General features: G+C 49.2%; 1 protein-coding gene across 2 annotated transcripts; it reads right to left on the bottom strand.

Moving 5' to 3' along the window:
- Window positions 1–377: 377 nt before the first annotated feature.
- Window positions 378–13416, bottom strand: LOC122946855 (lymphocyte antigen 6D-like). 2 transcript variants are annotated; one of them, XR_006391267.1, is made up of 3 exons: window positions 9281–9401; window positions 7989–8102; window positions 378–721 (listed from the first exon to the last, which is right to left on the bottom strand). XR_006391267.1 is itself a non-coding variant. In XM_044306715.1 (3 exons), the coding sequence occupies exons 1-3, from the start codon at window positions 13400–13402 to the stop codon at window positions 528–530; spliced, it is 366 nt and encodes a 121-aa protein (XP_044162650.1). In that variant the 5' UTR covers window positions 13403–13416; the 3' UTR covers window positions 378–527. The 2 variants fall into 2 exon arrangements, 1 of the variants encoding a protein (XP_044162650.1); XM_044306715.1 differs by lacking the exon at window positions 9281–9401 and adding an exon at window positions 13345–13416.
- Window positions 13417–14437: the final 1021 nt, after the last annotated feature.

Raw genomic sequence — 14437 nt, 5'->3', positions numbered from 1 at the left:
GGTTTTCTCGGACTGGTTGAGGGTGTTCCCAGGAGTGGGGCCTACATGTCCCAATTTTACCAACTGAAACGTTAGTAAGTATGCCTTTCCACCATGGCCTATAGCAAAGAAGTGATTATTGTTACACAAAAACTGTCCTCCTCATTGTGGACTGTGGTGTGCGCCTCTCTTCACTATGCACCACCCCCAGGGAGCGCTGGTGAGGACCGTAGTCATGTGAGGACTAGGACCATCATGGAGCCTCTGCTACCACCCCCGTCCTCTCCTCGGCTGGGCTCACTGCATGTACAGTACCTGAGGGGAATGAGACCATGAGGCCTGCTGATGAAGTGAAGAGAGCAGAATCTGGAGCAATACAAACAATGGAAAAACACACATCAAATAGAAGTTTCTTTATTGCATAAGCAAAGGCGTCCATAATACAAATATAAATGGCTGATATATGTGCCCTCGGTAAGCGAGATGCCGTGCATAGTATACGCTGGTCAAGCCATGTCGTTGGTCTCAGCAGAGCGTCAAGGACCCGATCAAAACCTGGAGACACACAGAGACATCAGGATCAAGAAGCCGGCAAGGAGCAGGGACATCTTAGTGGTAATGGCGGAGTTGCAGAGATCTGTTTGACAGCAGTTTATATAAGCATCCTGGGGTACATTAGGAGGTTGCATTTGACACGAATCCATTGAGGAAGAACAACCTTTTATTACACGTTTACCATCACCTGAAACAGAGAGACACATTGCTGTATGAGGAGCTGTTTATGGCATTTATACAACATATTCCATCTATTAAAGAACCAGAATATCACTTAGAAATTCAGTTTTTCTGACACAAAGCTCCAAATCCCCTGCATGGATAAGTGCCATCTAGTGGCGGTAATAGATAGCCAGTATATACAGGTATGTTTAACTCAGTGGTGAGGAATTTATGAAGACAGTCTTGATCTACGGTATTTTGCACTGGAGTGAGAGGCGCCTACTTGAGGTGCAAGTCCCTTAATAAATTAAAGGGGTTGTCCCAAGAAAAATATTCCACGTTATACAAATCAGCATCCGGATTCTTTTCTAATTGCACATAATCAAAAAAATTTGTACAGTCACTAAGTTATTCAATATCTTTATAGAGCCACCTGCTATTTGTTTTTCTCTTATTTCTCTGTCCACCTTTGTAACATTGCCAAGGTGGTCGCACATGCTCAGTTCCATCTTGTAACTGACACCGGTTACAGGGAGGGAGCTGTAGCAGAAAAGACATGTCTCCTGAGAAAGAAAATGTCTCCTGAGAAAGGACATGCCCCGAGCGGTGACAGGGAGAAAACTGCAGCATACATTAGACCCCCTCTGGAAAAGCACCTGCCCCCAACTGCCATCTTGAAATAAATCTAACAGAGCAATTGGAGAAATAAATGGGGAGATCTCTGGATCCATGTGAGGTACAGGGCTGGTTCTGGCTTTGTTACAAAGAGATTTTCATGCGCTATATGATACAGAGCTTTCTAGTAAATCCTTGGTAATAACACTGATGGCCTGCAGTGTAAAGCCTCATGCACAGACCGCTGTTTGGGTCCGCATCCGAGCCGCCGTTTCGGCGGCTCAGATGTGGACCCATTCACTTCAATGGGCCGCAAAAGATGCGGACAGCACTCCGTGTGCTTGAAAATCAAACAGCGGTGGCAGCATCTCCCATCATTCCATCTTTATTAGAGCTTCACAGCATACAAAAAATCAGCAACGTTTCGGCTGTACAACAGCTTGACAAAGGCTGTTGTACAGCCGAAACATTGCAGATTTTTTGTATGCTGTGAAGCTCTAATAAAGATGGAACGATGGGAGATGCTGCCACCGCTGTTTGATTTTCACGTATTCTCTGGCTGATTGGATCCGCGACTGGTGCGGGGCTGTTGCAATTCCAGAGGCGACTGCCTCCTTCATCAGAACAACAAATACTGACATCTTTGCCAATTAAAGTAGAAACTAAGTGCAAAGTACGAACCATGTTCATAGTGTTGAAAAAATAATGATGAATGAATTATAATAAAAGAAAAATAAATGTAAAAAAATATATAGAGATACTAATATAAGGCTAGTTTCACACTAACATTCGTGAGATCCGGCAGGCTGATTACCCGAAGCTACATGAATGCCACCCGGCCTCATTAACTCCGGCCACAACCCAGCAATTATACAAAGTGCTGGCTGGACAAATACATCTGCTTGTCTGAATTCCTTATTTTAATTGTTTTTAATCATTTATGTACAATAAATTGTGGTTTCAGTGTCCAGCGCCTGTGCTATAGGATGCCTGATTTTCATTTTCTGCATAAATCATATGAATAACCCTTTGAAGCACATCTCTAGAAAGGCCGGACGCTGGAGGTAGGCCTGCATGAGGGGTTTTGGGCTCCGGGGCCGAGGAGTGGCTAGGAAGAGTTAGGATAGTTAGGGGACGGAGAGGCGCGGGGTGGGGGCGGAGCTTCAAGAGGGGCGGAGCCAACGGACCGGCGCCATTTCGGGAGAAGAGGAGCAGGAGAGCGGACATCTCAGCATCCTGTCCAGCTCCCAGCTTACCATGTTGGGTGTCGAGGAAGTCCTGGAGAGGCTGCGGGCAGCGGCGGACGTCCGTGGTCAAGGCTGGCTTAAAGACCAGGTAGCCGGCTTGTTACAGTGGGAGGCGGCGGGTGCAGTTTGCCCGCCGTTAGAGGAAAAAACGGCCGCGGCGGGCTAGGCCGCTGGCGCGCCTGATTGAGGAGGACACCCCCAGAGTCCAGCGCCGAGTTAGGAGCCCCTCTAGGGACCCTCCGGGCAGTGGCGGACACTCTCTACCCCTCCCTAAGTCCTCACGGCTCGGGAGGAATCCACATGCACGGCGGGAGTCAGTGAAGGGAGGGGGGCGGCCCCCTTCATCGCGTGCAGCTGCAGACGGCGGGAATGCGGGACCAGGTACTGCAGGCTCCCCTCCCAGGCCTGGGGGGAGGCCTGCTCGACGTGGGAGAGCAAGTGGAGCAAGGGTCTGCGGGGCTGTGCACCGGGAGGCTGAGCGGGTGCACTGCCCCTTATAGGTGACGGACAGCCGGCGGCTGGTCTTATTGAGGAGTCGAGTGAGCAGATGGCAGGGGCTGAACAAGACGCGGCCAGCCCTGAGAGTGCTGGGTCGCCGGGCTGCAGTGGACGGTTACCGGAAGCGGGGGGGTCCAGGATGGTGCGATCGGAAGTGGAGCGGCGGGAATCCGGATCAACGGCTGCGGGGTTCACAGCGCCCGGGCAGCCAGGTGAGGCAACCTTGGGGACACTGTTTACATTATTGCAAGGTGTGGGGTTGGGGGCCAGCGGGGGTGGTCAGGCTGATTTATTTGGTGGTTTGGGGCGGTTACTGTGCGGGTTGGCTGGTTTAGGGCACAGCGGGGCAGGGCCTTTGCAAGCTTGGGGATTGGGGAGGGGAAGCGAGGTTGAAGCGGTGGCTGGGGGATCTGGGCAGGTTTTGGGGGGGTGGGCCCCGGGGTGGGGGCGAGTGGGGGGAGGGGGGTTTCAGTGCAGACTCAGGTTGGCGGTGAGGAAGACAGGCCGAGGGTTGATGATGCGGCAAAGGGCAAGGTGTATGTGTGCTTTGAGGGCCCGTTGGGGGCGCATTTAAAGCAGGAAGTGAGGGAGCGAATTAGGAAGGGGGAATACGTGGATATTTTCTCGCTTCTCCCGTTGGAGCGCTTTAATTTGGATGTGGTTAGGAAGGATTTGGGGAAGAAGGAGGAGGAAGAGAAGAGACGGTATAGGCTGATATCCCGTACGTTTAGCAATTGGCTTCAGGCATTTGCTATTTTGGCAAGTGTGATCGGGGAGAAGGCGCAAGATAGTTGTTCGCCTCTGTTTTGTTACATGGATGCGATAGGGGAGGCTTATCGTGTTTATGGAGGATACGGGTGGTTGCGGTATGACGAAACAGTTTCGTCAGAGGAAGGCGGTCCGCTCCGGTATGCGGTGGTACCATAAAGACATAGGGCTGTGGATGAGGGTGATGGGGGCTGGTAGACAGGGGCAGGGGGGGGGGGCGGGCAGTCGGGTTTTGTTCGGGCTTGTGCTTTTTGTTCAATGAGGGGAGTTGCAAGTTCGGTCAGAAATGTAAGTTTAAGCACGAGTGTTCGGGGTGCGGGGGGAGTCAAGGGCCAGCCGGTGTTTCCGGGGGCATAGGCCGAGGGGGGGAGAGACGGTTGGAAAAGGGGCGGGCTCCGGTCAGGGTGGACACGATGGGGCCGTATTTAAGTAGGTACCCGGATAGGGTGGGGGCGGAGCTGTTGCGGAGGGGTTTTGAGGAGGGGTTTGTGATTCCGTCTTGTCATGAGGATGCGGAGGGTGGAAGAGGTAAGAATTTGAGATCGGCTTTGATGCACCCGGAAGTGGTGTCTCAGAAGCTAGCTAAGGAGGTGAGTTTGGGGAGAATGCACGGGCCGTTTGTGGAGTTACCTTTGGGGAACTTGGTGGTTTCTCCATTGGGGGTGGTTCCGAAGAAGGAGCCGATAGCTTTTCGGCTGATTCACCATTTATCTTTCCCAAAGGGGTCATCGGTGAATGATGGGATTGATCCGGAATTGTGTTCGGTTGTTTACACCTCGTTTGATACAGCGGTTAGTTGGGTTAGGAAGTTGGGGCCGGGTGCGCTGTTGGCAAAGGCGGACATTGAGGCCGCGTTTCGCTTATTGCCGGTTCATCCGGATAGTTTGCGCTTGTTGGGATGTTTTTGGGAGGGGGGGTATTTTGTGGACAGGTGTTTGCTGATGGGGTGTTCGATCTCTTGAGCTTATTTTGAGAAGTTTAGCTTCTTGGAATGGGTGGTGAAGGATGTGGCGGGGTGTCAGTCGCTCATTCATTGTTTGGATGACTTCCTTTGTTTGGGGCCGGCGGGTTCCGGGGTGTGTGGGTTGCTTTTGGCTTCGTTGCAGTCGGTGTTTAGGGAGTTCGGGGTGCTGTTGTCGGCAGAAAAGATGGTTGGCCCCACTACAGAGTTGTGTTTTTTAGGCATAGTGCTGGATACGGTTCGGATGGAATGTAGGTTACCTGAGGACAAATTGGTTGATGTGAGGGCCACAGTGCAGTCGGCGAGGGTGGGGCTGAAGATTCATTTGAAGGAGTTGCAATCCTTGTTAGGGAAGTTGAATTTTGCTTGTAGGATTATTCCGATGGGCAGAATATTTTGTAGGAGGTTGGCGGCGGCCGCGACGGCAGGTGTGGTGTCGGGTCACCATTTTATTCGGCTGGGGAAGGAATTGAGGAAGGACTTGGAGGTTTGGGACGGGTTTTTGGGACAATTTAATGGCAGGACGTTGGTCATGGGGGAGGTGGTGGAGAGTTTTGACTTGTTTTCAGATGCTGCTGGGGGGGTGGGTTTTGGTGTGTATTGTGGAGGACAGTGGTGTGCGGGTGAATGGCCGGTGAGTTGGTTTGAGAGGGGTTGGGTTAGGAACGTGGAGTTGCTTGAATTGTTCCCGATAGTGCTGGCGGTGGTGCTGTGGGGGGGCAAGTTCAAGGATAGGAAAGTGAGGTGGCATTGCGATAACTTGGGTGTTGTGCAGGCCGTTAATAGTCTGACTGCATCTTCGCCTCCTGTGGTTAGGTTATTGCAGCACTTGGTGCTGATGTGTTTGCCGCTGAACACATGGGTTGTGGCAGTGCATGTGCCGAGTGTTCATAACGGGGTGGCTGACTCTCTTTCTCGTTTGCAGTGGGAGCGTTTTCGTCAGCTGGCTCCAGAGGCGGAGGAGGAGGGGTTGGAGTGCCCGGCGTGGCTCTGGGACCTATTTGAGGTACTATAGCGGATTTGTTTAGGAGGTCTTTGAGTGAAGGTACTTGGTCTGACTATGGTAAGGCGTGGCATTCTTGGGAGCAGTGGTGTGTGAGTATTGGGGTTGGTGTTGATGGGGGGGAGATCCCATTGGTGTTGTTTTTGGGGCACATGGTGGAGGAGGGTTGGTCAGTGGCAAGGGTTAACCGGTGTTTTGCTGGTTTAGTTTTTCGTTTTAGGTTGAGGGGCCTTCCTGATGTTACCAAATCATTTTTGGTTAAGCAGGTACTGAAGGGTTTTTGACGTGGGGGCTGGGAGGCGGACGGTCAGAGGCCGGTGTCCTTTGAGTTGCTGTTGAGAGTGGGGGTTTGTGTGGAGTCGGTTTGTAGCTCGGAGAGTAAGGTCCGGTTATTTAGGCTTGCATTCGCGCTGGCCTTTTTCGGGGCTTTCCGGCTGGGGGAGCTGGTGAGTAAGAGTACGGTGTGTGGGGGCGGTTTGGCGAGTGATGATGTGGATTTGTACGAGGATAGGGTGGTTGTACGGATTAGGGTATCTAAGACGGACAGGGAAGGAAGGGGTCGGAATGTGTGTCTTTATGCAGTGGCAGGGTGCTTGGTTTGTCCAGTAAATTGTTTTAGGGTATATATGGCGGGGGGGGGGGGTATATAGGGCGGGGGTTGTCTGTTGTTGAGGCATCAGGATGGTTCTTTTTTGTCAAGGTTCCAATTTGTGGCGGTATTCAAGAAGTGTATGGCGGTGTTGGGAATGGACTCTAGTGGCTTTACGGGTCATTCCTTTCGTATTGGGGCGGCAACGGAGGCTGCCAGATTGGGGTTGGGGGACGAGGTGATTAAGAAGATTGGGCGGTGGGAGTCGGCCCGTTTTAAGTCGTATGTGCGTCTGGGGGGCTTGTGAGTTGGGGATGGAGGGCGCAGTGGTTTTGTTTGTGTTTTCATTCTCGTTTTTCTTGTTGCAGGTGGTGAGGCGGCGTTAGTCTGGATCCTGGGATATTCGTTCATTTTTTGGGGTGCTTTGCGGACGGATGTGAGGCCCAACGGGCGGCAGTTGGGGATAGGACAGGATGAGGCGGTGGTGAGATGGATTGGACGCAGGGGGATGTTGTGGGGGAGTGTGATGCGTGAGGTTCATAGGCATGCGAGGTTGGATAGGGCCCCGGATATTCTGGTGCTGCATGTGGGTGGTAATGACTTGGGGGTAAAGTCTTGTCGGGATTTGATCAAGGATATCAAGTTTGACTTGTTGCGCTTGTGGTCCTTGTTTCCTGGAATGATCACGGTTTGGTCGGATATGGTGTATAGGCAGTCATGGAGGGAGGCCAGGTCGTTTGAGAGGGTGCATAAGACAAGGGTGAAGGTGAACAGGGCGGTGGGTAAGTTTGCGGCCAGGAATGGGGCAGTGGTGGTTCGGCATGTGGAGTTGGAGGCGGGTACAGGAGGATTTTGGAGGGCTGATGGTGTTTATTTGAACGCGGTGGGGATTGACTTGTGGTCTTTGGGCCTGCAGGGAGGCATCGAGAGGGCGCTTTGCATGTGGAGGAACGCGCGGGCTTGAGGGAGGAGTCAAGCCGCGCGTTGTTGGCGGGGGAAGATCATAGAAGCTGGTGGTCTTCAATGGTGTGGAAAATGGGAGGGCCCCCAGGAGGGGGGGGCTGGACTCTCATAGTTGGGGCATTTTTGGTTCGTTCAGAGAGGCGTCCATCAGTTGGTGTCTCCGAGCTGGAGTTTTGTGGCTGGAGGCAAGATGGAAGTGCCGGGTTGGCGTGTTTATACATATATGTGAGAAATTTGGGGCTTGTATGACCTCCCTCGTCAGGGGGTATGGAAAAAGTTATTGTTATATATTTATATATATATTTATATATGTTATGTATTTATTTATTAATAAACGGCTGCTGTGGCCGATTTAATCCAACTCGGACTGTGTGTATTCATTTAAGGGGCGTGAGAGGTTGGGGGGTAAAAAGGGGGAGTTTTTTATGTGGAGTAAGTAGGCCCCGGGGAATGCACAATAACCCATTCAAGTCTTCCATGTAAATTTGCTGGGCCACAGAGGACCACACATACCCCCCCCCACCCCCCCCCCCCTCCCTCCCCGACATGTGACTCAGTCACTTTTTGTAAAAGCAGAAAGCACAACGTAAAAATTCAACACGTATCTTGTATGACATGGGACTTGTCTCTTGGGTAATATGTACTTACTTGTCTCGTAGGAAACAGATTCGCATGCAGCTCCTCCTGAGGTATCAGGGCAAGTTACCTCTCTACAATTATCACAATTGGCGTTGTTGCAAGTTATACATTTCAGGGAATTTACTGCAAAGAGAGAACACTCCGCGTTACACCACAGTCCTATAAAATGTACACCAGCAAGCCAGCTGAGCTTCTACCATCTGTTACTGGAAGGACCCATGGTTATATCACAGTATAACATACAGAAGAGACCACATTTGACATTAGACCTTATTATGTGCCATGTGGAACAGGTAGGGATTGGCTCTGTGTTATCTTAGTGGCCAACATGCTAAAGCACCGGAGTGATGCCTAACCCCATATACTGACAGTAAATCACAATCAGAAACTCTCAGTGCAGTGGTTGAGCTTGAGGTGGTCCCAACACTTATAGGAGTCCCTCATACACCATTGAGGAGTCACCACGTGTTGCTGCTTTCTGGAAGGGATGGTAAGGCGTGGTGCACCCTGATGGGTTATGAGTCCAGGGAGTCAGGATTTGCAGTAAACCAGTGTCCTTCTTTACTGGAGGAGCTCAAGTGCAAAACAATACAGGTACAACACTGAGCTGGTTTCTCCGGTCTCCTTCAGGGCAGAAGAAGGTTTTATACTGAGGAAAAGCCTGAGCTAGCTGTCCCTCTCTCATAAGTGGATGCCCTGGCCCAAAGCTGGATGCCCAGTGTCTGTGGCTTAGTCATATGGCTGACTCCCTGGTCATGCAATCTGACAGAGTTTCTTCTACTGAAGACAACTAGGGACCCGAACTGTGCTCCTTTAAATACAGTTTCTAACTGACCTACAACTTACTAGTGGATTGGGTGGAGTGGAAAATCCTAAACATTAACAATGTTTCAATTTTAGTCTGCCATAGGCTTATATAGAGTTTCAATGCAAGTCTATGGGGATGACTAAGCAGTGTTTCCAGAAATAAACAGGTCTTCAGACCTAAACAACAGAGCTAAACAGGCAAATCATTGTGTCCGGATTCCCCTACAAAACCTAGCTCTACAAATTATATTATAGTAACTATGGAAAATTACTAGCATATCACTGCAGAATGTCCCAGCATTAGTTGGCTATGCAATAACCTTTTCCAAAATACAGTGCAAATGAACAGGATATACTACAATAAACATAAAATGCAGTTCAGCAGGTATAAATCATTATACACGTTAACTCTTCAAAGTGCAGTAAAGTATTGAGTTGGGATCTTTTTGTTGGAATATGGGCAAATATCCACAAACATGCATAGTCCAAAATACCTTCTCCAGGGCACTACACCAGGACCATCAGTGTCATAATTTGAGAAGTCATATACTAATTGTAATAAACACAGCACAGTGCACACAGCAGTGTCATCTCCTCCTCACACTACTACACCATGACATGTATACACAGCACAGTGCACACAGCAGTGTCATCTCCCCCTCACACTACTACACCATGACATGTATACACAGCACAGTGCACACAGCAGTGTCATCTCCTCCTCACACTACTACACCATGACATGTATACACAGCACAGTGCACACAGCAGCGTCATCTCCTCCTCACACTACTACACCATGACATGTATACACAGCACAGTGCACACAGCAGTGTCATCTCCTCCTCACACTACTACACCATGACATGTATACACAGCACAGTGCACACAGCAGTGTCATCTCCTCCTCACACTACTACACCATGACATGTATACACAGCACAGTGCACACAGCAGTGTCATCTCCCCCTCACACTACTACACCATGACATGTATACACAGCACAGTGCACACAGCAGTGTCATCTCCTCTTCACACTACTACACCATGACATGTATACACAGCACAGTGCACACAGCAGTGTTATCTCCTCCTCACACTACTACATCATGACATGTATACACAGCACAGTGCACACAGCAGTGTTATCTCCTCCTCACACTACTACACCATGACATGTATACACAGCACAGTGCACACAGCAGCGTCATCTCCTCCTCACACTACTACACCATGACATGTATACACAGCACAGTGCACACAGTAGTGTCATCTCCTCCTCACATTACTACACCATGACATGTATACACAGCACAGTGCACACAGCAGTGTCATCTCCCCCTCACACTACTACACCATGACATGTATACACAGCACAGTGCACACAGCAGTGTCATCTCCTCCTCACACTACTACACCATGACAAGTATACACAGCACAGCGCACACAGCAGTGTCATCTACTCCTCACACTACTACACCATGACATGTATACACAGCACAGTGCACACAGCAGTGCCATCTCCCCCTCACACTACTACACCATGACATGTATAAACAGCACAGTGCACACAGCAGTGTCATCTCCTCCTCACAATACTACACCATGACATGTATACACAGCACAGTGCACATAGTAGTGTCATCTCCTCCTCGCTGTACTACACCATTACATGTATACACAGCACAGTGCACACAGCAGTGTCATCTCCTCCTCACACTACTACACCATGACATGTATACACAGCACAGCGCACACAGCAGTGTCATCTCCTCCTCACACTACTACACCATGACATGTATACACAGCACAGTGCACACAGCAGTGTCATCTCTTCCTCACACTACTACACCATGACATGTATACACAGCACAGTGCACACAGCAGTGTCATCTCCTCCTCACACTACTACACCATGACATGTATACACAGCACAGCGCACACAGCAGTGTCATCTCCTCCTCACACTACTACACCATGACATGTATACACAGCACAGTGCACACAGCAGTGTCATCTCTTCCTCACACTACTACACCATGACATGTATACACAGCACAGTGCACACAGCAGTGTCATCTCCTCCTCACACTACTACACCATGACATGTATACACAGCACAGTGCACATAGTAGTGTCATCTCCTCCTCGCTGTACTACACCATTACATGTATACACAGCACAGTGCACACAGCAGTGTCATCTCCTCCTCACACTACTACACCATGACATGTATACACAGCACAGTGCACACAGCAGTGTCATCTCCTCCTCACACTACTACACCATGACATGTATATACAGCACAGTGCACACAGCAGTGTCATCTCCTCCTCACACTACTACACCATGACATGTATACCCAGCACAGTGCACACAGCAGTGTCATCTCCTCCTCACACTACTACACCATGACATGTATGCACAGCACAGTGCACACAGCAGTGTCATCTCCTCCTGACACTACTACACCATGACATGTATACACAGCACAGTGCACACAGCAGTGTCATCTCTTCCTCACACTACTACACCATGACATGTATACACAGCACAGTGCACACAGCAGCGTCATCTCCTCCTCACACTACTACACCATGACATGTATACACAGCACAGCGCACACAGCAGTGTCATCTCCTCCTCACACTACTACACCATGACATGTATACACAGCACAGTGCACACAGCAGTGTCATCTCCTCCTCACACTACTACACCATGACATGTATACACAGCACAGTGCACACAGCAGTGTCATCTCCTCCTCACAGTACTACACCATGACATGTATACACAGCACAGTGCACACAGCAGTGTCACCTCCTCCTCACACTACTACACCATGACATGTATACACAGCACAGTGCACACAGCAGTGTCATCTCATCCTCACACTACACCATGACATGTATACACAGCACAGTGCACACAGCAGTGTCATCTCCTCCTCACACTACTACACCATGACATGTATACACAGCACAGTGCACACAGCAGCGTCATCTCCTCCTCACACTACTACACCATGACATGTATACACAGCACAGTGCACACAGTAGTGTCATCTCCTCCTCACATTACTACACCATGACATGTATACACAGCACAGTGCACACAGCAGTGTCATCTCCCCCTCACACTACTACACCATGACATGTATACACAGCACAGTGCACACAGCAGTGTCATCTCCTCCTCACACTACTACACCATGACAAGTATACACAGCACAGCGCACACAGCAGTGTCATCTACTCCTCACACTACTACACCATGACATGTATACACAGCACAGTGCACACAGCAGTGTCATCTCCTCCTCACACTACTACACCATGAAATGTATAAACAGCACAGTGCACACCGCAGTGTCATCTCCTCCTCACACTACTACACCATGACATGTATACACAGCACAGTGCACATAGTAGTGTCATCTCCTCCTCGCTGTACTACACCATTACATGTATACACAGCACAGTGCACACAGCAGTGTCATCTCCTCCTCACACTACTACACCATGACATGTATACACAGCACAGCGCACACAGCAGTGTCATCTCCTCCTCACATTACTACACCATGACATGTATACACAGCACAGCGCACACAGCAGTGTCATCTCCTCCTCACACTACTACACCATGACATGTATACACAGCACAATGCACACAGCAGTGTCCTCTCCTCCTCACACTACTACACCATGACATGTATACACAGCACAGTGCACACAGCAGTGTCATCTCCTCCTCACACTACTACACCATGACATGTATACACAGCACAGTGCACACAGCAGCGTCATCTCCTCCTCACACTACTACACCATGACATGTATACACAGCACAGTGCACACAGTAGTGTCAGCTCCTCCTCACATTACTACACCATGACATGTATACACAGCACAGTGCACACAGCAGTGTCATCGCCCCCTCACACTACTACACCATGACATGTATACACAGCACAGTGCACACAGCAGTGTCATCTCCTCCTCACACTACTACACCATGACAAGTATACACAGCACAGCGCACACAGCAGTGTCATCTACTCCTCACACTACTACACCATGACATGTATACACAGCACAGTGCACACAGCAGTGTCATCTCCTCCTCACACTACTACACCATGAAATGTATAAACAGCACAGTGCACACCACAGTGTCATCTCCTCCTCACACTACTACACCATGACATGTATACACAGCACAGTGCACATAGTAGTGTCATCTCCTCCTCGCTGTACTACACCATTACATGTATACACAGCACAGTGCACACAGCAGTGTCATCTCCTCCTCACACTACTACACCATGACATGTATACACAGCACAGCGCACACAGCAGTGTCATCTCCTCCTCACATTACTACACCATGACATGTATACACAGCACAGCGCACACAGCAGTGTCATCTCCTCCTCACACTACTACACCATGACATGTATACACAGCACAATGCACACAGCAGTGTCCTCTCCTCCTCACACTACTACACCATGACATGTATACACAGCACAGTGCACATAGTAGTTACTTACCAGTCTGAATGCTTAAAAAGATGAGAACTGAAAGAGAAAAAAATGTTTTTATTTCCATGGTGATGATTTTCTGAGTACTGTCTCTGCTGCCAGTAAATCTGGGTCTGTCTGTCTCCCTCTTCCTCCTTTTATAGGTTTGTCCTCATTGCAGCAATTCTTGGCAGAAGCAGAGAAGGATGGTTTTTCCCGTAATTAGCTGAGTGCATGTGTAATGCCCTAGAGCCAACGCCTAGGGTCCAGCGTGTCCAGGTAGGAGCACCGTGACACGTGCACAATGCATTAAGGGACATTATAGGTTATTCTACTCCACTCTGGCATTCCTACACCTCCGCCCCATTGTTGCTTCACTGCAACTGGCTTGACGAAAAACAAGTACTTTTTTCCTCTTAAAGGGCCCTTGGGGGAGGCGCCCGCTGCACATGGGGGAGCTCTAACAGCTCGAAATGATGCAGCTTATTAGATACAAAAGTCATGTAATGCAAGACCAGGACAAGATCTTAGGCAGATAAGGACAATTTCTCCCCCAGGTGCAAATCAGTTCAAAATGATGTTTCATGATTGACTCCTGCAACATATAATAGAACTGACCCCCAGACTAAGATACGCTGAAATGCGCATCAGCGCGGGCGCCATCCTGGCTGCATCAGATACTATGGGTAATACATTTTGACTACAGTTGTATGCATGATGGTGACTCTTTCTGCAATATGATAAAGAATAGATGTGACTACTTACCAGTACCTCGTGCATTTTATTCATTATTTATTGCCTACCATTTTTTTCCCGGGAATTATATGTAGATTTTTGCGCATGTGATTATAGATTCTGGTTCTGCATGATGCCATTGTTCCTTTATATGAATTCATTGTATTAATCATGCTGTCCAAGGATGCCGCCCTGTCCCTGTGAACTCATCATATTTTCAAATTTTCTTGTGGTTTGTGATATAATTTAATAAAATTGATAGTTTATGGTATTAAATGGCTCATATTCCTGTAGGTGTAATATAAGAGAATTCAACCATTGTCCTAGGGGAAAGAAAGCCAAACCCAGACAAACAGACCAAACCCCAGAAGATACAGAAGAACAAAGT

This window comes from Bufo gargarizans, chromosome 9 (assembly GCF_014858855.1).
Source record: "Bufo gargarizans isolate SCDJY-AF-19 chromosome 9, ASM1485885v1, whole genome shotgun sequence".
NCBI lineage: Eukaryota > Metazoa > Chordata > Amphibia > Anura > Bufonidae > Bufo > Bufo gargarizans.
Note: the sequence above shows the minus strand (reverse complement) of the source record. Positions and strands in the feature narration are given on the sequence as shown.

Excerpts from the sequence above, each read along its gene's own strand:
- LOC122946855 (XM_044306715.1), bottom strand. The coding sequence starts at position 13,402 with ATGGAAATAAAAACATTTTTTTCTCTTTCAGTTCTCATCTTTTTAAGC. Across the intron at positions 8,103-13,344 it reads CTTTTTAAGCATTCAGACTG|TAAATTCCCTGAAATGTATA; the intron begins GTAAGTAACTAC and ends CTCTCTTTGCAG. Across the intron at positions 722-7,988 it reads ATCTGTTTCCTACGAGACAA|GTGATGGTAAACGTGTAATA; the intron begins GTAAGTACATAT and ends TCTCTGTTTCAG.